At 66.0% G+C, this 19,580-nt stretch overlaps 2 protein-coding genes across 3 annotated transcripts; both read left to right on the top strand.

Moving 5' to 3' along the window:
- Positions 1-579: 579 nt before the first annotated feature.
- On the top strand, positions 580-4,050 carry LOC142363576 (tyrosine-protein phosphatase non-receptor type substrate 1-like). 2 transcript variants are annotated; one of them, XM_075439030.1, is made up of 5 exons: positions 580-740; positions 2,112-2,465; positions 2,582-2,783; positions 3,177-3,219; positions 3,433-4,050. In XM_075439030.1, exons 1-5 carry the CDS (start codon positions 668-670, stop codon positions 3,559-3,561), a joined length of 801 nt encoding a protein of 266 aa, XP_075295145.1. In that variant the 5' UTR covers positions 580-667; the 3' UTR covers positions 3,562-4,050. The 2 variants fall into 2 exon arrangements, with proteins under 2 accessions (XP_075295145.1, XP_075295146.1); XM_075439031.1 differs by having other exon boundaries at positions 582-740; positions 3,180-3,219.
- A 308-nt stretch (positions 4,051-4,358) lies between these two features.
- On the top strand, positions 4,359-6,029 carry LOC142363523 (uncharacterized; the record flags this gene model as incomplete). Its single annotated transcript, XM_075438480.1, has 1 exon — positions 4,359-6,029. A coding segment is annotated over one exon (1,671 nt), but the record flags the coding sequence as incomplete, so codon positions are not given.
- Positions 6,030-19,580: the final 13,551 nt, after the last annotated feature.

Genomic DNA, 19,580 nt, shown 5'->3' with positions numbered 1-19,580 from the left:
GGCTCCTCAGCTCGAACAAGCCCCGCGGGGTCTCCACCGGCCGGGGGATGCTCTCCACCTTCAGCTCCGTCCCGTTCTCCAGCCAGGTGACGGCCACATCTCCCGGGTAAAACCCCGTCACGTGGCAGGTGAAGTTCACGGTCTTGTTCAGCACAACGGGGCTCGACGGCTCAGCGACCACGCGGACACTGGGGGAAACTGGGAAGAGAGGCAGCTCCTGGTGCCCGGCGTCCCCCGGCTCTGCTGCCCACAGGCTGCCCCGTCCCTGCCCCGCGACCCCCAGCCCCACGGGAGCCGGACGTTGGACCCCTGCAGCGTCACCGTCACGGTGCTGGACATGTCGTAGGAGGATTCCCACCGGCACCGGGCGGCCAGCGAGAGGGGCCCCGATCCAGCACGCTGCCCGTGGCTGGCACCCCAGGGTTTTGGGGGGCACCCAACCCGCCCCGCCACGACTGGGGCACAGGCTGGGCTTCCCCTGAGCCCCCAGCCCCAGAGGGGGGGAAGGCTGAGCCCCTCGCAGAGCCGGAGGGTCCCAGCCGGGGGCTGAGCCCCCCGCCCACCCCGGGCCAGTCACCCAAGCGTTAACAGCCCGGCTCTCGCCTCCATTTCCTGCGCGGCTTCTCCTTCCCCTTCTCCCGGCGCCCAGGGCGGGGAAGGGGGGTCCATGGCTCGGTTCGTCGCCGCGGGGGCTCGGCTCCTGCTCGGGCAGCTCGGTCTCTGCTGGCTGCGGCTCTGCGGTGAGTGCGGGGCTGGCTTCCCCGCCAGCTCTCCCGCTTCCCGGCCCCGCCGCTGCTGCCCGGTCCGGGACGGCGGGGGGGGCCCGGCCGCCGCAGCGGAGCCCGGCAGAGAGAGGAGCCCCGGGGGGGCGGTGGGGGGGGGCTTTCCTCCTCCGACCACCTCTGGGGGCTGCGCGGGGCTGCCGGGGGCTGGGCGGGAGCGGTGGGCAGCGCCGGGACCTCAGGGTGGGGAGAGCCGGGACCCCGGGAAAGGCAGAGCCAAGACCTCGGGACGGGCAGCGCCGGGACCCCCAGGTCGGAGAGAGCTGAGACCCCGGGGTGCTGAGAGCCGGGACCCCGGGATGGGGAGAGCCGGGACCCCCAGGTCGGAGAGAGCTGAGACCCCCGGGTGGGGAGAGCCGAGACCTTGGGGTGAGGAGAGCCGAGACCATGGGGTGGGGAGACCCGGGACCCTGGGGTCAGAGAGAGCTGGGACCCCGGGGTGGGGAGTGCCGAGACCCCAGGGTGGGGAGTGCTGAGACTCCAGGACAGGCAGCGCCAGGACCCCGAGACAGGCAGAACTGAGACCCCAGGACGGGCAGAGCCTAGACCCAGAGTGGGGAGAGCTGAGACCCCGGGGTGGGGAGAGCCTAGACCCAGAGTGGGCAGAGCTGAGACCCCGAGGTGGGCAGAGCCTAGACCCAGAGTGGGGAGAGCTGAGACCCCGGGGTGGGGAGAGCCTAGACCCAGAGTGGGGAGAGCTGAGACCCCGGGATGGGCTGTGCTGAGACCCCGAGATGTGGAGCACCGAGACACAGGATGGGCAGAGCCGAGCCCCCCGGGATGGGCAGCGCTGAGCCCCGGGATGGGAAGAGCCAAGCCCCACTGAGCCGGTGCCAGAGGTGGCAGGGGACTGTGGGGCAGGAGGGTTTTGGGGTCACGTTTGGCCCCGGGGCTGCACATCCCCGCTCAGGGGCAGCTCTTGGCCGGCTGCGCGCGGGCCCGGGCCGTGAACCCCGCTTCCTGGCAGAGCCCCCGTAACCCTGGCTGCTGTTGCGTGGAGTTGGGGCGTTAATGTTTAACAGCACTCGGGAGTTTTTCCTGCCAGGAATTCCCCTCGGCTCCCTCTGTGCCTCTCCGCACTCCCAGCGCCCGCTGCGCCTCCTGTTAACGGCACGACGGGGCATGCAAATTTGCCCCGTTTTCATTTTTTAACCCGGCTTCTGCCGCTCCCAGCGCCTGGTCTCTGCCGTATCCAGGGCTGTTTCTCAGCTGAGCTGCCGCAAACTGGGAGCGAGCTGGGGCCGCTCTGCCCGCGCCGCTCGGGGTGAGTGGAGCAAGCCCTCGCCTCGCTCCCTCGCTCAGCCCCTGCCCTCCTGTCACTGTGCCCAGGAGCGGGTGCCCAGGGGACTCAGGACTTCGAGCTGCACCAGCCCCAGGGCAAGGAGTGGGTGACGGCGGGGCAGACGCTCACCCTGACCTGCACCACGTCCGGACGTGGTCCCGCCGGCCCCGTGAAGTGGCTGAAGGGCTGGGGCAGTGGCAACGAAACCGTTTATGAGCAGACGGGCTCCTTCCCCCGCGTGACGAGGGCGGTGGCTGGGTCCGACACAGACTTCAGCATCCACCTCAGGGACGTTCAGCCCGAGGATGCCGGCACCTATTACTGCGTGAAGTTCAACAAGTCGCTGACTGGAGCTGATGAGGTGTTTCGGCGTGGGAAGGGCACGGAGGTGTCCCTGCAAGGTGAGTGCAGCCCAGCAGGATGCTGCTCTCCAGGACCCTGTCCCATGGCCCGTGGCAGGGTCCTGCGCTGCCCCGCGCCCACCACCCTCTCCCCGCTCCGCCTTGTATCCCCGCAGGGTCAAGCCTGGTACCTGGCATGGTGGCTGCAGCTGTAGTGCTCTGCTTCCTCCTCCTCCTCGGCCTCTTGGTCGCCCTTTGCATGTACAGGAGGAAGCGCAGAGGCAAGGCAGAGAGCCAGCGTCCGGCCGGGCCGGCGGCCACAGGCAGCTCCTCGCCCACCCCTCTGCAGTGCTGTGCAGGGACCCCCAGCACCCCCAGGTTCGTACCCACCGCCTCTTCCTTCTGCACCGCGAGACAAGCAAACCTCATCTACCTGCCTTGTCCTGGTTTCCTCTCCCTCTGGAGCAGTAATTGTCCCCAAAAAAGGCCCTTTACTCACAGGTGCATCTCTGTGCTGCAACGCTTCTCCCCGCGTCTCGGGGAGTGGGCAGCGGGGAGCTCCCTGCAGCCCCTCACTGCGGTGTCTGAGCCCGGGCTGGGGGCGCAGACAGCTCCTTGTCCCTCTCCTTTGCCTCCAGCATGGGCATCGTGTGCGGCCACGTGCCACGGAATTGGGCGAAGATTCGGGAGGGGAGTTGAGGGGGGCTGCGCCGAGTGGGGTGGGAGGGGACCCGGCTTCCTGCAGCTCTAATGGCCGTCCTTCCCCCCCAGCAGTGCAGTCCGGGATGCAGAGACCTCGCGTCTGCCCAGCCAGGTACGGGTGCCGATGTCCTGCAAGGCTTCGGGGCCAGGGTGGGCGCTGGGTGGGCAGCAGCCGCCTGCGCGCAGCCCCGGGGACGCTCCGCACCGCGGCGCGGGGCCGTCTGCGCAGCCGCGGCACCGCCGTCCTGCCTCGAACCTGCCGTTGGGGTGATTTTTGCCAGATTTTTCTGGTGACAGCATTCACCATTTGTCTGCGCTTCTGCAGCAACGCGGCGAGGAGGACGGTGACATCCACTACGCCGACCTGCAGCCCCTGCCCGCGGCCCCGCGGCACGGCCGGAGCGCCGGCGCAGCCTGCTCCGAGTACGCCAGCGTCAGGGTAGCTGCCAAGTGACGAGCGGCACCCAAGAGCCCTTTCGGGGGAGGAAGCAGAGACGTTTCTGCAGGGCACAATAAAGACGAAGTGGATCTGTTTGCCTGGCTGGTCTGAGCTTGGCACGCTCAGCAAAGCTCCCCTAGTTCGTTCCCGTCTCGGTGGCTGTGACGGGCAGGATGAGGCTCTGGACCTGCCGCGCCGGGGCTCGGCAGCGTCTCTCCCAGGACCCAGTGGTTGTCTCGAGCACACAGGATCTGGCCACGGAGCTGAGCACCTCTGCCTTGTGCACATCTGCTCCAGGCACGTCTCCAGCTCTGTGCACATCTGCTCTGTGCAGATCACTTCCGTGCACATCACATGTGGTGCTGAGTGCTCCGGGGAGACTTCAGGAACGCCTGTCTCCACCAGCACGGGCCACCACCGGCTCTTTCCTGGCTCAGCAGGTCCATAATTCGTGTTCTCTCGTCGCTGCACCGAGACCATCCTCATTAAAGCCAGCAAACCGCCGTGCCGACCAGTCCCGCTGTGTTCAGAGCAGGAGCGGGGTCCTGGCAGCCGCGTGGCCTCCGCAGCCCCGGGCCAGCTCGCCCCATCCTGCTGCCGGGCTTGTGCTGAGCCCCCCGGGCAGCTCCCACCTCCCAGCCAGCCCCGGGGCAGCTGCCCAGCTCCCACCAAACCTTCTGACCACGCGTGGGGCAGCTCGGGAGCAGCCCTCGGTGCCACTTTGCCAAAGCTCATGGGCCGGGGCTCAGCCCTCGCCCGCCTTTCCCTGCCCTCCCGAAGGGGCCGGTGTTCGGGGACCGGGCTCATGATGCTGTGTTAGAATCGGGGCAGCTGGCACCAGCCTGTGCTTCCAGCCCTTCTCCCCGGATCCACGCACATCTCCTGCTCCAGCACCAGCCAGTGTGTGCACATCTGCTCCAGGCACATCCCCTGCTCTGTGCCAGTCACCTGCTCCGTGCTTATCCCCTGCTCCCTGCACATCTGCTCCATGCACATCACTTCCACGCATATCCCCTGCTCTGTGCACATCTGCTCTGTGCACATCTGCTCCCTGCACATCTGCTCTGTGCACATCACTTCCACGCATATCCCCTGCTCTGTGCACATCTGCTCTGTGCACATCTGCTCCATGCACATGCCCTGCTCCCTGCACATCTACTCTGTGCACATCTGCTCTGTGCAGATCACTTCCGTGCACATCACCTGCTCCGTGCACCTCTGCTCCATGCACATCCGCTGCTCCCTGCACATCTGCTCCGTGCACATCCCCTGCTCCGTGCACATCCCCTGCTCCGTGCACATCCCCTGCTCCCTGCACATCTGCTTCAGGCACATCTCCTGCTCCATACATATCTCCTCCCTGCACATCTGCTCTGTGCACATCACCTGCTCCGTGCACATCACCTGCTCCGTGCACATCTGTTCCGTGCACATCTGCTCCAGGCACATCTCCAGCTCCACACACATCTGCTCTGTGCAGATCTGCTCTGTGCACATCACCTCCGTGCATATCCCCTGCTCCCTGCACATCTGCTTCAGGCACATCTCCTGCTCCAGGCACATCTCCAGCTCCACGCACATCTGCTCCGTGCACATCTGCTCCACGCACATATCCAGCACCATGCATATCTGCTCCAGGCACATCTGCTCCGTGCACATCTGCTCCAGGCACATCCACTGCTCCGTGCACATCTGCTCTGTGCACATCTGCTCTGTGCACATCACCTCCGTGCATATCCCCTGCTCCGTGCACATCTGCTTCAGGCACATCTCCAGCTCCAGGCACATCTCCAGCTCCACGCACATCTGCTCCGTGCACATCCACTGCTCCATGCACATCTGCTCCACACACATCTGCTCCAGACACATCTCCAGCTCTATGCACATCTGCTCCGTGCACATCTGCTCTGTGCAGATCACTTCCATGCACATCCCCTGCTCTGTGCACATCTGCTCCATGGACATCTCCAGCTCCATGCACATCTGCTCTGTGCACATCCACTGCTCCACGCACATCTGCTCCACGCACATCTCCAGCACCACGCACATCTGCTCCAGGCACATCCACTGCTCCGTGCACATCTGCTCCAGACACATCTCCAGCTCCCTGCACACCTGCTCCGCGCACACCCGCTGGGTGCCCACCTCCCCAGGGAGCAGGCCGGCAGCCGGGGACGGAGCGTGGCAGTGGCAGGACACCGGGGACCGCGTGCTCCACGCCGGGCACCGCTGCAGCACCCGCTGCACGCCGGCACGGCGCGACGCGCGCACACGCACCCAGCCGTGGCGGCGAGCCCTCCCACCGCACCGTGTGCCACCACGCACGGGCTGGGGGGAACACACTTTTCAGGCAGAGGAACCCGGTGTTTCTGCTGCCGCCTGCAACCTTGAAAGCTGCTGCAGTTGCTGGTTTCCAACTTCATCTACTTTTTACTGTGAAATCAAAAATAAAAAAAGAAGTGAAACAAGACGGCGTCAAATAGCAGTGTGCGTGTGCCCAGGGGAGCCTTGTCTGCCAGCAGAGACCCCCTCGGGGGGAGAATCGTCATGGAGGGAGAGGAGCTGCTACTGAAATTTATTTTCGTGGCTCAATAATCACCCCCTGCTCTGGGGGACGTGCCCTGGGGACAGCTTGGGGTCACTTCTTTCTTGGGGACAGCTCAGGGGCACTCGGCACCAGTGGGCACGGCGGCAGGGGGGGGATTTAGCCAGGGCAGGGCTCCATCACCGCCACCCCCAGCACCCATCCCCAGCCTGGCCCCCTCTGCCCCAGCCCCGGCGAGGGGCCGTGGTGTGAGGGTGCAGGGGTGAAGCCCCCGGCAGCGCCGGTTCCCGAGCGGCTCGTTTCCCGGCCGAGGCGGTGGCTGCTCCGAGCGGGACGCACCGGTTGCCCGGCCACCGAAGCTCGCGGAAAGCTGGTGCCAGGAGTATTTAAAACACGTGGGCGAGGCCGAAACTGGGGATAGACCTCACAGACGAGGGGAAATGAAATTCGGGGCGATTTGGGGCTTTTTAAGCACTGAGCTGGGTCAGGAGGGGGGAAATCCAGTTTGATACGAGCGTATGCAAAGCAGCGAGCGCGCGGAGCGCCCTGCACCTCGGAAAGGGCCCAGGTCTGCGGCTTACTGCCCAGGAGAGGGATTTGGTGGTTATTATAGGAAAATCCTTTAAGCCACCAGCCCGGGGTGTGCTGGCAGTGAAAGCACAAACGAGCGCCCGAGCGGGGACACAAGGTAGGAGCGTGCCGGGGAGCGTCTCGCACGGGGGGCACCGGGGTCGGGGCTCCGCTGCTCGCCCATGGCGGTTTCCTGGTGCTGCTGGGTGTCGGGGCTCGCTCGAGCGAGAAATGTGGGTGCTTGAGCCGGGTCGAGGGCTGCGACGGCGGGGGTGGGCGCGGGGCGATGGCGGGGTCGGTACCCACCAGGCTCCTGCCCGCGGCCGGGGCCGAGCACGGGCGGCTTCGCGAGGTGGTGGCCAGTGGTGGGGAGAGGCTCGGTGTCCCAGCGGGGAGGGGACATGCCAGCTCCAGCCACGGTTTGGGCTGTGTCCCCACGCCATGCCACACACACGGACACCCCGTGCCGGGGAGAGGGTGCAGCGGGGCGGGTGATGTGTCCTGGCACCCGCCACGGCGAGAAGCTCCCAGTGCGTGGGTGCGGGGGGGTTCAGCTGGGCTTTTCCCCCGCGTGGACCTCGTGGGGTGGTAAAGCCAAGCAAAAGGGCTGGCGAGAGGCTGAGCTGGGCTGCGCTGTGGTGGGGGGCTGCGCAGACCCCTGCCCTGGGGAGGGGCAGAAAGCAGGAGGTGGGGAGGGCCAGGGGATGCCCCAGCATCGGCTCCGCTCCCAGCCCTGGGAGGTGGGAAACTGCTCCTGGAGGTGGCAAGGCGAGAGGGGTGCTGGGGCAGCGGTGTGTGCCGTGCCGTGCCATGCTGTGCCGTGCCGTGCCGTGCCATGCCGGGGAGCCAGTGTGGGAGGCCTGAGCTGTGCTGAGAGCCAACAGCGAGCATGAGCTGGAGAGAGCCCAGCGGAGGGCTACGAGGATGAGGAGGGGACTGGAGCATCTCTCCTACGAGGAGAGGCTGAGGGAGCTGGGCTTGTTCAGCCTGGAGAAGAGAAGGCTGAGAGGGGACCTTAGAAATGCCTCTAAATATCTGCAGGGTGGGTGTCAGGAGGACGGGGCCAGACTCTTTCCAGTGGTGCCCAGCGACAGGACAAGGGGCAACGGGCACAAACAGAAGCAGAGGAAGCTCCAGCTGAACCCGAGGAAGAACTTCTTCCCTCTGAGGGTGCCGGAGCCCTGGCCCAGGCTGCCCAGGGAGGCTGTGGAGTCTCCTTCTCTGGAGATATTCCAGCCCCGCCTGGCCGCGGTGCTGTGCAGCCTGCTCTGGGTGACCCTGCTTGGGCAGGGGGTTGGGCTGGGTGACCCACAGAGGTCACTGCCAACCCCTGCCATGCTGGGATGCTGTGATTCTGTGTAATACCAGTGAGCCATTAGTCCGGAGAGCGAGACCGAGGGAGGAGGCTGGCCCCGGCAGCGAGCGGAGGGGGAGCAATGGTTTAATTAACGCCGAGGAAGAGCGCGGTCTCAGCTAGCGCATGGGGCTGGCTGAAGCAGGGGGATGTGTCCTGCGGGACAGGAGAGGGCTGGCAGCGCTCGCAGGGGAGCGGGACAAAGCTAAGCTTGTGCTGGAGCCAGGGCTGAGCGAGGAGGAAAGGGCTGAGCCGGGGATAAACGCCTGGTGCCCTGCCCCGGGATGCTCCAGCCCTGCGGAGAGGAGCAGAGACCCCCCCAGGCTGGCAGTGCCTCTGGTGGGAAGGTGTCCAGGGGCCAGCCGGTCTCCCGGGAGCCCGTGTCCCTCCTGCTCGTCCACTCCAGCGGCTGACCGGGCAGCGGCTCCTGCCAAGGCCCTGGTTTGTGGCTGTCTCTGTCCAAGATGCCCCCGCGCTCCTGCTCTGTCCCCAGCCCTGTCCCCAACCCTGTCCTTGCCACTGTGAGACCGCAGTGGCCACAAGCCCATCCCCAGGGAGAGACAGGCTGGTCCCTTTGCGCATCAGCCCAGCCAAACAGCCACGGGTCCAAGAGCATCCAACGCCACAGGGACCTCCCAGGACCCCCATGATGCCATGGGGACCAGGCAATGCCGTGGGGACCCAAAAATGCCATGGGGACCCCACGATGCCATGAGAACCAGGGGATGCCATGGGGACCCCAAAATGCCATGGGGACCAGGCAATGCCATGGGGACCCCAAAATGCCATGGGGACCCCATGATGCCATGAGGACCAGGCGATGCCATGGGGACCCCACGATGCCGTGGGGACCAGGCAATACCGTGGGGACCAGGCAATGCCATGGGGACCCCGTGATGCCATGAGGACCAGCTGATGCCGTGGAGACCCCAAAATGCCATGGGGACCCCACGATGCCGTGGGGACCAGGCAATACCGTGGGGACCAGGCAATGCCATGGGGACCCCATGATGCCATGATAACCAGGTGATGACATGGGGACCCCAAAATGCCATGGGGATCCCACGATTCCATGGGGACCTCAAAATGCCATGGGGATGCCATGCCAGGACACCGATGGGAGCAGCACGAGGAGCTGGAGGAACAGCTGGGTGCTCTGATGGGGTTGGAAAGGGCGAGAGGCTCCAGGGACACTTTGATTGCCCCCAAGAAAAGCCACCTGGGTCTCACCTGTGCCCGCTGACTGCCCCGGCTGCTCTCCTGCTGGGGGGGGATCGGAGGGAGAAGCCGTGGGACGCTGCGCGGGCGGCCCCTGCTCGCACCAGTTCCAGACCCGCCAGCTCGCCCCGTCGCAGCTCCCCGCTTCCCCGGCTCCTCCTTGGAAACGAAGGAACGAAGCCGCAGTGAAGCGGCGCCGCGCTTTGCGCCGTTCCCCATTTATCGCCCCTCTCATGACCGAATCGCGTTCCCCGGTTTCACGGTTATTGTGGATTTTTATTAAAGGGGATAAACAGGTCTGGGCTTTGGGGTTGCCATAGGAACTGTTCCGGTGCCGCAGCCGCACTGCCAGCCTCCTCCTCCTCCTCCCGCCGCGTTCCCGGGCTCTCGCCAGCACGGCCGGGATTCCTGCAGCCCCCCGAGCGCAGCCCCCTGCGACGGGACAGCAGCCCCCCCTCGGGACCCCCGCGCTGCTCGGGGCGGAGGTGGGCTCCCAAGTGCTGGGAGATGGGGACGTGGGCTGGGACCCCCGGGCTGCGGTCCAGGGCTTTGAGCTGAGGAGAGGTGGAGGTGCGTGGAGGACGCTCTTGGTCTGCGTGGATTCTCCGGTGTCTCATAGGAGGTTGTGCTGTTGCAGCTATTGCTACTGGGAACCTCTCTGCCCGACTTGGAATCGTTTTCATTAAATCCCTGGAGCTGAGGGGGTGTGGGGCAGATGGGGGGCTGCCCCCCCGGCCATTCCCCATCCCTCCTATTGCAGGCAGAGGGGGCAGGCAGTGAAAATGAAAGCGTCGAACGCATTTCAAACCTGGCAATGGAAGGAAATCCTCTGCGCCCAACGCTCCCCCGGCCCGTGCGGTCCTCTGCTGCAGGATGTCACGGAGGCCAGGACTCTGGCAGGGATCACAGAGGGATTTCCAGGACCGCGGGACGAGCGGGAACAGCCAGTGCTTGAGACTCGCTTTGTGCTTTTGACGTTTCACAGAATCACAGAATGTTCAGGGTTGGCAGGGACCTCTGGTCACCCAGCCCAACCCCCTGCCCAAGCAGGGTCACCTACAGTAGACTGTAGCGGACCTTGTCCAGGGCGGGGCTGGAATATCTCCAGAGAAGGAGACTCCACAGCCTCCCTGGGCAGCCTGGGCCAGGGCTCCGGCACCCTCAGAGGGAAGAAGTTCTTCCTCGGGTTCAGCTGGAGCTTCCTCTGCTCCAGTTTGTGCCCGTTGCCCCTTGTCCTGTCGCTGGGCACCACTGGAAAGAGTCTGGCCCCGTCCTCCTGACCCCCACCCTGCAGATATTTATGGGCATTTCTAAGGTCCCCTCTCAGCCTTCTCTTCTCCAGGCTGAACAAGCCCAGCTCCCTCAGCCTCTCCTCGTAGGAGAGATGCTCCCGGCCCCTCCTCATCCTCGCAGCCCTGCGCTGGGCTCTCTCCAGTAGCTCCTCATCTTTCTTGAACTGGGGAGCCCAGCACTGGACCCAGCACCGCAGATGGGGCCTCCCCAGGGCAGAGCAGAGGGGCAGGAGAACCTCCCTCGCCCTGCTGCCCACACTCCTCCTCATGCACCCCAGGATCCCACTGCCCTTCGGGCACCCAGGGCACGCTGCTGGCTCATGGTCACCCTGTCGTCCCCCAGCACTCCCAGTCCCTCTCCGCAGAGCTGCTCTCCAGCAGGGCCGCCCCAGCCTGCACTGGTGCCTGGGGTTGTTCCTCCCCAGGGGCAGGACCCTGCCCTTGCCCTTGTTGAACCTCATCAGGGTTGACTGGACGCTGCTCAGGGACAATCGCCCTCCGGAGCCGGCACAGGGAGGGCAGATCCAGCTGCAGCGCTTGGTCCTGCCAGCGCCCAGGAGAGGGTCCCAGGGCGGGCAGGAGGGGTGTCCTGCCTTCACGGGGGGTGCCTGGGGCTCCTTGTGTCAGGTCTGCTGCCGGTGACACTCTGGAGCGGTCCCGGTTCCCCCACATCCACACGTGCCCCGCGTGAGCCGCACGCGCTCCCGGGGATGCTCCGGCGGGTTCAGCTGGGGAAAAGAGCTGGGAGCTGCTCTCGGGGTGGGGACACCCTTTGGGGAGCTCCCATTCCCACGGGTGGCACCGGGCACCCCTGGCTGGAAGCTGGGGGGGTCCCCAGGCCCCCCCACTCCTCCCGGCACCGAGTGACCTTAAGCTTGGCCGCGTCCCCGGCGCTGGCAGCGCCCCGAGCCCGGCACAACCGTCCCTCTGAGGAGATGTGCAGGGAAAGGAAAAAAATATTTCGAGAGGCAGGAGAAAGGGGAAAGCAGGCGCTGCGGGAGGGAGCGGGCTCCCGGCGTGCTCTCAGCGGGCTTTTGTTCGCCCCGGCCGTGCCCGGCGGTGCTGCCAGCTCGGAGAGGCCGTGTGCCGGCGGTGGCGGCGAGCCCGGCGTCGCGGCCGCCTGCCCGGCGCCTCGGCCCGGCGACGCGGCCCCGGCAGAGCCTTCGGCGGGGAGCTCCGTCGCCCCGCCTGGGCTCGGCCCCGCGCGCCGTGGGACCGGCGACGCGCCCGCTGCAGTAATCGTTTCTGACAGATCCATTCCTGCTGCCGGGTTCAGGCTTAATTTTATAATGGTATCGGTAACTATGGCAACGTGTAAAAATAACGTATCCCCCAGCCCGGCGATTTCTCCATAAACAGCTCCCGTCTCGTGGAGCCGAGGGGGGCCCCGGCCGGGCGGGCAGCAGCCCCCTGCCCGGTGGTCTTTGGGTTAGGATTCACGCGGTGAGTAATTAGCGGCGTTAACTGCTTACGCCTTGGGATGATGATTTCGTTTGCTAATCCTCGGGGCTAGGCAGAGCTCGCAGCGGCTAATTGGGTGGATATCATTAACGCCGGCGGTCGGGAGCTGCCGCCACGGGGCTGCGGAGCGAGGACGGCTGGAGCATCGCTGGCTCCTGTCGCTCTCCGGGCTCCCTCCCGGCTCAGACCCGGCGTCGTCACCAGCCCAGCAGCCCCGTTCCCACCTCCAGCCCGGCCCACGCACGCACGTGTGTGCACGCTCATGCACGTAGATGACCCCAGGCAGTATTTTCTGAACCCGCTGGGCATCGCACAGACCCGCCGAACCCCGGACCCCCCTCCGGCAGCGTTTCGCAGCTCTGATTTGCGGCTCCGTATCGGGGCCAGGTCAGAGCCTTGGGACCGACGCAGTCACCAGGAGCGCGGGTGGATCTCACCGAGCCGGAATTAATCCTCCTGCTTTTTGTTGCCCTTCAGCTTAAAAAAGAAAAAGACAAAGCAACATGAACCCCTTGCAGAAGCATTTTCCTCGAGCTCCCAGTGGCGGGACCAGCACGGCCCTGGCTCCGTGGAGCTGGGAGCACTGGGTCCGGCAGCACGGATGCACCCAGACCAGCATGGCCCTGGCCCCATGGAGCTGGGAGCACTGGGTCCAGCAGCATGCATGCACCCAGACCAGTATGGCCCTGGCTCTGTGGAGCTGGGAGCACTGGGTCCAGCAGCACAGATGCACCCAGACCAGCATGGCCCTGGCCCCGTGGAGCTGGGAGCACTGGGTCCGGCAGCATGGATGCACCCAGACCAGCATGGCCCTGGCCCCATGGAGCTGGGAGCACTGGGTCCAGCAGCATGCATGCACCCAGACCAGTATGGCCCTGGCTCTGTGGAGCTGGGAGCACTGGGTCCAGCAGCACAGATGCACCCAGACCAGCATGGCCCTGGCCCCGTGGAGCTGGGAGCACTGGGTCCGGCAGCACGGATGCACCCAGACCAGCATGGCCCTGGCCCCATGGAGCTGGGAGCACTGGGTCCAGCAGCACAGATGCACCCAGACCAGCACGGCCCTGGCCCTGTGGAGCTGGGAGCACTGGGTCCAGCAGCACGGATGCACCCAGACCAGCATGGCCCTGGCCCTGTGGAGCTGGGAGCACTGGGTCCGGCAGCACGGATGCACCCAGACCAGCATGGCCCTGGCCCCGTGGAGCTGGGAGCACTGGGTCCAGCAGCACGGATGCGCCCGGTCGCAGCGGGGCCGAAGCAAAGTGCCCTGTGCTCCGGCACGCAGCCCGGGAGCTGCGGGGCTGCTGCAGGGACAGCGCAGGGACGGCCAGCGCGGGGACAGCCCGGTGTCGGGGCTGGGGACGGTGGGGCTGGGGGTTGGTCAAGGCAGCAGCACCCCCCTCCAGGGCTGGGTCCAGCCGTTTCGGGGGGTGCAGCCCCCCTGCACCCCAGCCGCTTCTCAATTGCCATTTCCACTGCGAAGCGATAGACAACGGCGCTTTCACACCCGCGCTGCCACCCGTGCCATTATCTCTCGCACCCTCGTTAACAACACTCGGAGAAGGGTGGCGTGGGGTCGTGCCGGGTCTCCCGCACCCCACGCACTCCAGCTCGGCCCTGCGCTGGGGCAGCTCCCCGGCTCCGGAGCTGCGAGCACCCGGCCGGCCGAGGTCCAAATTCCCCTGCCAAGCCTGGGCTTCGAAGCCCCGCGGTGGTCCCGGTGCCTCCAGCGAGAGCTCTGCCGAGCAGGAAGCGATGGGCTGAGATCGCCTCACACGATCAATCCCCCTGCGTTAGCACTTTTATTTTCATCCGCAGCTGCCGCGGGACTTTATCAGGCGGCCCAGCCCGCAGCGAGTTCCAGCAGCCGCGCCTGCGAGCATGCAGAGCATTATCTGCTCTTGCAGCGTTGGATGCTCTTTCATGATAACAATTTGCAATCAGCAAAGAGCTCTGAAAGGATGCAGAAAAGAAAAAGGCAGAAGAAAGCTGAGATGATATCGCTCCTCCTTCGGCCAGGCTCCTCGCCGCGCCGCGGTCCTAGCGGTACCGCAAAGGGGAGACCGAGGTTTTCCCCGGCGTCGCTCCGTGGGGCGGTGGGCTCAAAGGCACCCGCTGTTCCCTTGGGCATCCCCACAGCCTGAGCCCCATCCTCCCACCCGCAGCACCCCGGGACCCTCAGCCCCCCGCCCATCCCGCCTGGTCCCCAACTGGCCCCGGGCACGGGCATGGCACCGGCAGCCACCGAGTGAGGAGCAGGGGCAGCCGGCAGAGGATGGGCTGCATCCGACGTGGGGAACGGCCAGCAGCTCTGGCAGGGACCTGCCCCGTCGGGGAGAGCCACAGCTCCGGGGGCTCGGGACGGGGAGGTGAATTTGTCCGGTGTCAGCGTGACGAGGCCTCCCATTAGCCCCCAGTACATAAATTTGGCTACGGGCTGTCTGTGCGCCGTGGGGGTCTGGGTACCGGCACCACCACCACGTCCCCGCGGGCCAGCGCGGTGCAGAGCGGGGAGGGGGTCTTCAGAGCATCCCCCTCCGGAGCGGGGAGGGGGTCTTCAGCTCAGACAGCTCCCAGGAGCCATCACCGAGGGACACCCAGCTGCGAAATGTCCCCCGCATGGCTGCAGCTCCCCGAAAAATGCCCTCCGCTCCCCTTTCTCCTCCACAGCACCGCTGCTCGCAGGGCTGAGCACCCTTCCACACCCAGCCTGCGGTGGGGAAGGGTCCTGGGGCTGCTGGTGGCTCTGGAGCCCCCGAGAGCCGGGCTGAACCCCGTCTGTGTCCCCCCCAGCCAGTGCGGGTGTCCCCACAGCTTGGGCTCTGCAACCGCCGGCACAAGGGGTGCAGGGCTGGGGCCACCCTGTGCCCCCCATGAGCTGCCCGGGGTGGGAGCTGCCTCGCGCCCCGGTCCCCACCCCTGCGCCGCGCACGCGCTGCGGACCCCGGAGGCTGCAGAATGCGACCGCTGCACCCGCAGCCAGCGAGCAAATCCTCCCCTAGCGCAAGGGGCAAGGGTCCTGTTTGCGAGCGAAGGTCACCGCGGCCCCCCGAGTGCCCACGGCCGCTGACCGGGCAGCCAGGACCAGCCTGCCAGGTCCCTGTCAGCAGCTTCACCCCGAACCCCGTCCCCGTGCCCATCGCCTCCAGGTCAGCCGGGGCCGCTTCCAGGCCAGGCGCAGGATATAAACCACCTTTCCTGCTCTGACACAGCCAGGAGGAATTCCCCCAGTCGGAAGCGTGCGGAGCTGCGTTAAGGAAGCCTGGCCCGGTCGCCCGGTGCGCAGCACCCCGCAGCGTGCCGCTGCCGAGCGGGAGCAGCCCGGGAGCATCGCGTGGCCCCGGGACGGGCGAGCTGTGATGCGGGCACGGTCCCTGCTGCAGCCCACACCGCTCGGGCTGCTTTCTGCTGGGTGGATGGCGGTGCGTGGTGTGACGATGGCTGGGCTCTGCCGCCGAGGCCGAAGCCCGGGGTGACGGTGGGTGAGGGCACCCGGAGCATCGCTCTGCCCTGGCACAGCCCCGTGCGGGGCAGGTAGAGCCGCCATCCCTCCCGTGTCATCCCGGAAAGTCATTTTATGGGTTTGCAGGGGACTGGCTGATCCTGGGAGAACGCTCCAGAGCCGCTGAAATTAAACGGGCTGCGATGAGGAACCCGGCTGCTCAGGGGGGCTGCGGTAGCGGGCGGCAGCGCCGGCCGGCGGGCGTGGAGGTGGCCCCCTCGGAAACCCCCATGCCGGGGAGCACCTCCATCCTGCTCGTCCCCAGCACCATCCACAGAATCCCAGACTCCCAGCATGGTTGGGGTTGGCAGGGCCCTCTGTGGGTCACCCAGTCCAACCCCCTGCCCAAGCAGGGTCACCCAGAGCAGGGGGCACAGCACCGCGGCCAGGCGGGGCTGGAATATCTCCAGAGAAGGAGACTCCACAGCCTCCCTGGGCAGCCTGGGCCAGGGCTCCGGCACCCTCAGAGGGAAGAAGTTCTTCCTCGGGTTCAGCTGGAGCTTCCTCTGCTCCAGTTTGTGCCCGTTGCCCCTTGTCCTGTCGCTGGGCACCACTGGAAAGAGTCTGGCCCCGATCGCACCGGCGCAGCTCGGGAGCTCTGACGAGGACCCGAGATGTCGCAGCTCAGCCCCGAATCACACAACAAAACCTTGACCGAAGCTGTCGCAGGCACCCCCGTGAGCTTCCCAAGAAGGGAAGGGGCAAAGCCCGTGCAGGGGCTGCCCACACAGCAGCCTCTGCAGCCCAGCCCAGCCTTACTTCTGGCAATTACAGCCTTAATGAAGCACCTGCAGCTCATTAACCTCCCCCCCCCAGGGCCTTCCCCCCCCATTAAAGGGATGGCTGGGTGCCCCCATTGCCAGCTGCAAGGAGTTTTTGGTGGTGGGAGCTGCAGCAGGAGCATGCTGTGAGCAGACAGGTAGGATGCACCCCCCCGATCCCCGAAATCGGTGTGTGCAGGGCTGGGGTGCTGCGGGTGCCTGCTGCCTTCACCCCGTCCCCGGGTCGCAGCCCCTGCGTGCCGCTCCGGGCAGGCGGGCTGCGGGTCGCTGCTCCCTGTCCTCCTGTTAACATATTGCTCGTTGCAAGTTAGCATCAGACAGACTAATTTAAGCTCCTTCTGTACTGGATGTCTCGAATTAAATTGGCGTGGTACCTAATGAAGCTGCAGCTCCATTTGTTGTGCTGGAAGTCCTAAATATCAGCAGTCTAATTGGCACTACCTACTCTGGAAGACATTTGTGTGTTTTTCCCCCAGCTAAAAGCCCTGCCAGGGCGCTGACTCCGAAGCCTGAGAGGTGGTGGGGAGAGCCAGGGGGGCTGTAGGATGTTTCTGCCTGGTGGGGTCTTCAGATTTGGCTTTGGAGCTGGAGAGCAGCAGGGGTGAGGGTGCACAGCCCCGTGCGGGGAGGCTGCGCTGGCTCGCGAGCTCCGGAGCCGACCTCCTGCGGGCGCCGGGGCTGGGCTCGGCGCTCTGATGTGGTCGCACATCTCGTTTTGTTGTGGTGAGCTACGAAAGCAGCATCTCTCGGGGTGCTGGGACCGGGCTGGGTTGTGTTTGGGGCTGGGCCTGGGCCAGGATACGACCGGGAGGTCTGAGCTTCCCCCAGGCAGCGACTCCCTGCAGCCGAGTGCCTTGGTGGAGGCACGCGATGGGTGTCTGATGGGTGGCTCCCGCGAGGCTGGCTGCTTGCTGGTGCTTGGGTCTGGTTCTGCACCCGTGGCCCCGAAACAGCACCCCTGGGTGCTGGTTTCAGGGTGTTTTCTAGGCTGGTGGCCAAAGCACTGGTGTTTTTTGTACGTTTATCTCTAAGCTCTCCCTGCGGGCTGGGGTTTCGAGGCTGCACTGAGGGCACAGCCCCCCGGGACAGCTGCTGTGTCCTGGGGTGACGTGGCTGGGCGGTCAGACTGTAGGTGACCTTCCCACTGCGCCGTGCCACGCTGGGCTGGGGAGCGGGCATCCTGAGGGGCAAAGTCCTGGGCATGGAAGGAACTGCAGCCACCTCCATCGTTAGCGAACCGTGGCTCATTAACAGGCCCAGGTCTGGCACAGAAGGGCAGTAACTGGAAGCTCTCCCATCGCCATCCCCTCCCAGCACCCACAGCCCACGGGGACAGCGGTGGCTCGCTCTGCTGGGAGGGGACCAGGCAGGCTGCTAATTAGGGGATGAAAGAGCAGTCTGGGCAAAACCAGTGCTGCCAGACTTTCAGCTGGGATCGCCCTGGCGAGGCTGTAATTGCCCCCCTCGGATGCTGCTGGGCTCAGACAAGAGGGCCTGCTCCAGCCCTTCCCGGAGATGGGGGGGCTGCTGGCCTGGCTGGGGGTCCCTTGGGGGGGGATCTCCACCTCCTGGGATGGAGAATGGGGAAAGGCAAAAGCACATCAGGCCACTGGTCCCAGCTGGGAGCAGTGCTGGGAAGGGGACCAGAGCCCTGCCTGGCCCAGCACTCCCCCAGCACCCAAACCCGTGGGCGTGGGTTATAGAATCAATCACAGCATCATCCAATGCTTTGGGTGGGACCTTCAGAGGCCACCCAGCCCACCCCCCCTGCAGCGAGCGGGGACATCTCCAAGGGGATCCGGCTGCTCCGAGCCCCGTCCGATCTCCCTGGAACATTCCCAGGGACGGGGCATCTCCTACCTCTCCGGGCAGCCTGGGCCAGGGTTCCACCACCCTCATAGTGAAAAATTTCGTCCTTAGATCCAGTCTAAATCTGCCCTGCCTTAGTTTAAAGCCATTACTCCGTGGTCCTGCCACAACAGGCCTTGCTAAAGACACTGTCCCCCTCTTTCCTGTAGCCCCCCTTTCAGCCCTGAAAAGCCTCAGTAAGGTCTCCCCACAGGGAGAGTCGACCTGGGCCACGTCCCCTCCCCGAAAGGCTCCTGGCAGCGCCTGGAAGCTGTGAAAACCAACGGATTCCTGAAAAGCTCCCCTGAAACGCTGCCCCGGTTCTCCCCCGACGCCGGGGAGACCCGGGCTGCAAACCGGTCCTGGGGGTGAGCGGCGGCTTCGAGCCGAAGCACGAAGACGCGGCGGGAGCCTCCCGCTCGCCGTGGGCGTTGGGCGCAGAAGGAAGCTGCCAAGGACGGCGTTGCGTCTCCGGGAACGCCGTGAAGGAGCGGAGGGGTCCTCTCCCCCCGGTTCATCGCCAGCCCGTGGGGCAGGGGCTGCGCTGCCGGGGCGGACGCCCCAACCGCGCCGCGTTCGAGCGATGCCGTGGGCAGGGGGGGAGGCAGAAGGGCCGGGCCATATGCTTCCTAATGGCGAGCAATAGCAGCTCTTCCCGGGGAAGCTCACGCTGCGCCATCTGCTCTGCCGCGCTGCCTTCTCTCGCGGAGCTTTTTTTAAGCTCTAACTTTCCTTCCCGAGCGCTCGGCGGCGGCTGCTTGCGTACGGGGCTGTCTCCGCTCCGCCGTCGCCTCGAAACGGGTTGGCTGAACCTGCCAGCGCCGCGCGGGAGAGCAGCCCGGATGGGCTGGAGTCAGCCGGGCCTCCAGGAACCGCGCTCCCGTCTTAAAAATAAGCCGGAGCGCAGCTGCGTGGGGCTGCGCCGCGTCCCACCCGGGTGCCCGCTCGCCCCGAGGGTGCTTGGGCCGGGTGGGATGCGCTGCCCGCTGCTACATAGCGGCAACGATCCCGTGACCCACTGCTAATCCCAGACTCCCAGCATGGTCGGGGTTGGCAGGGACCTCTGGGGTCACCCAGCCCAACCCCCTGCCCAAGCAGGGTCACCCAGAGCAGGCTGCACAGCACCGCGGCCAGGCAGGGCTGGAATATCTCCAGAGAAGGAGACTCCACAGCCTCCCTGGGCAGCCTGGGCCAGGGCTCCGGCACCCTCAGAGGGAAGAAGTTCTTCCTCGGGTTCAGCTGGAGCTTCCTCTGCTTCAGTTTGTGCCCGTTGCCCCTTGTCCTGGTGCTGGGCACCACTGGAATGAGTCTGGCCCCCGCTGCGCGTGCCGAAGGACGGAGGCTGAACCCGAAGGCCCCCCCGGGTCCCCGCCACTCGCTCGTGCCCTCGCCAGCTGCGTGAAGGGGGAACAGAAACCCCGGCCACGCTGGGCTCCCCGGGAGCAGCCATGGCCACAATTTA

Source organism: Opisthocomus hoazin, chromosome 18 (genome assembly GCF_030867145.1).
Source record: "Opisthocomus hoazin isolate bOpiHoa1 chromosome 18, bOpiHoa1.hap1, whole genome shotgun sequence".
Taxonomy (NCBI): domain Eukaryota; kingdom Metazoa; phylum Chordata; class Aves; order Opisthocomiformes; family Opisthocomidae; genus Opisthocomus; species Opisthocomus hoazin.
Note: the sequence above shows the minus strand (reverse complement) of the source record. Positions and strands in the feature narration are given on the sequence as shown.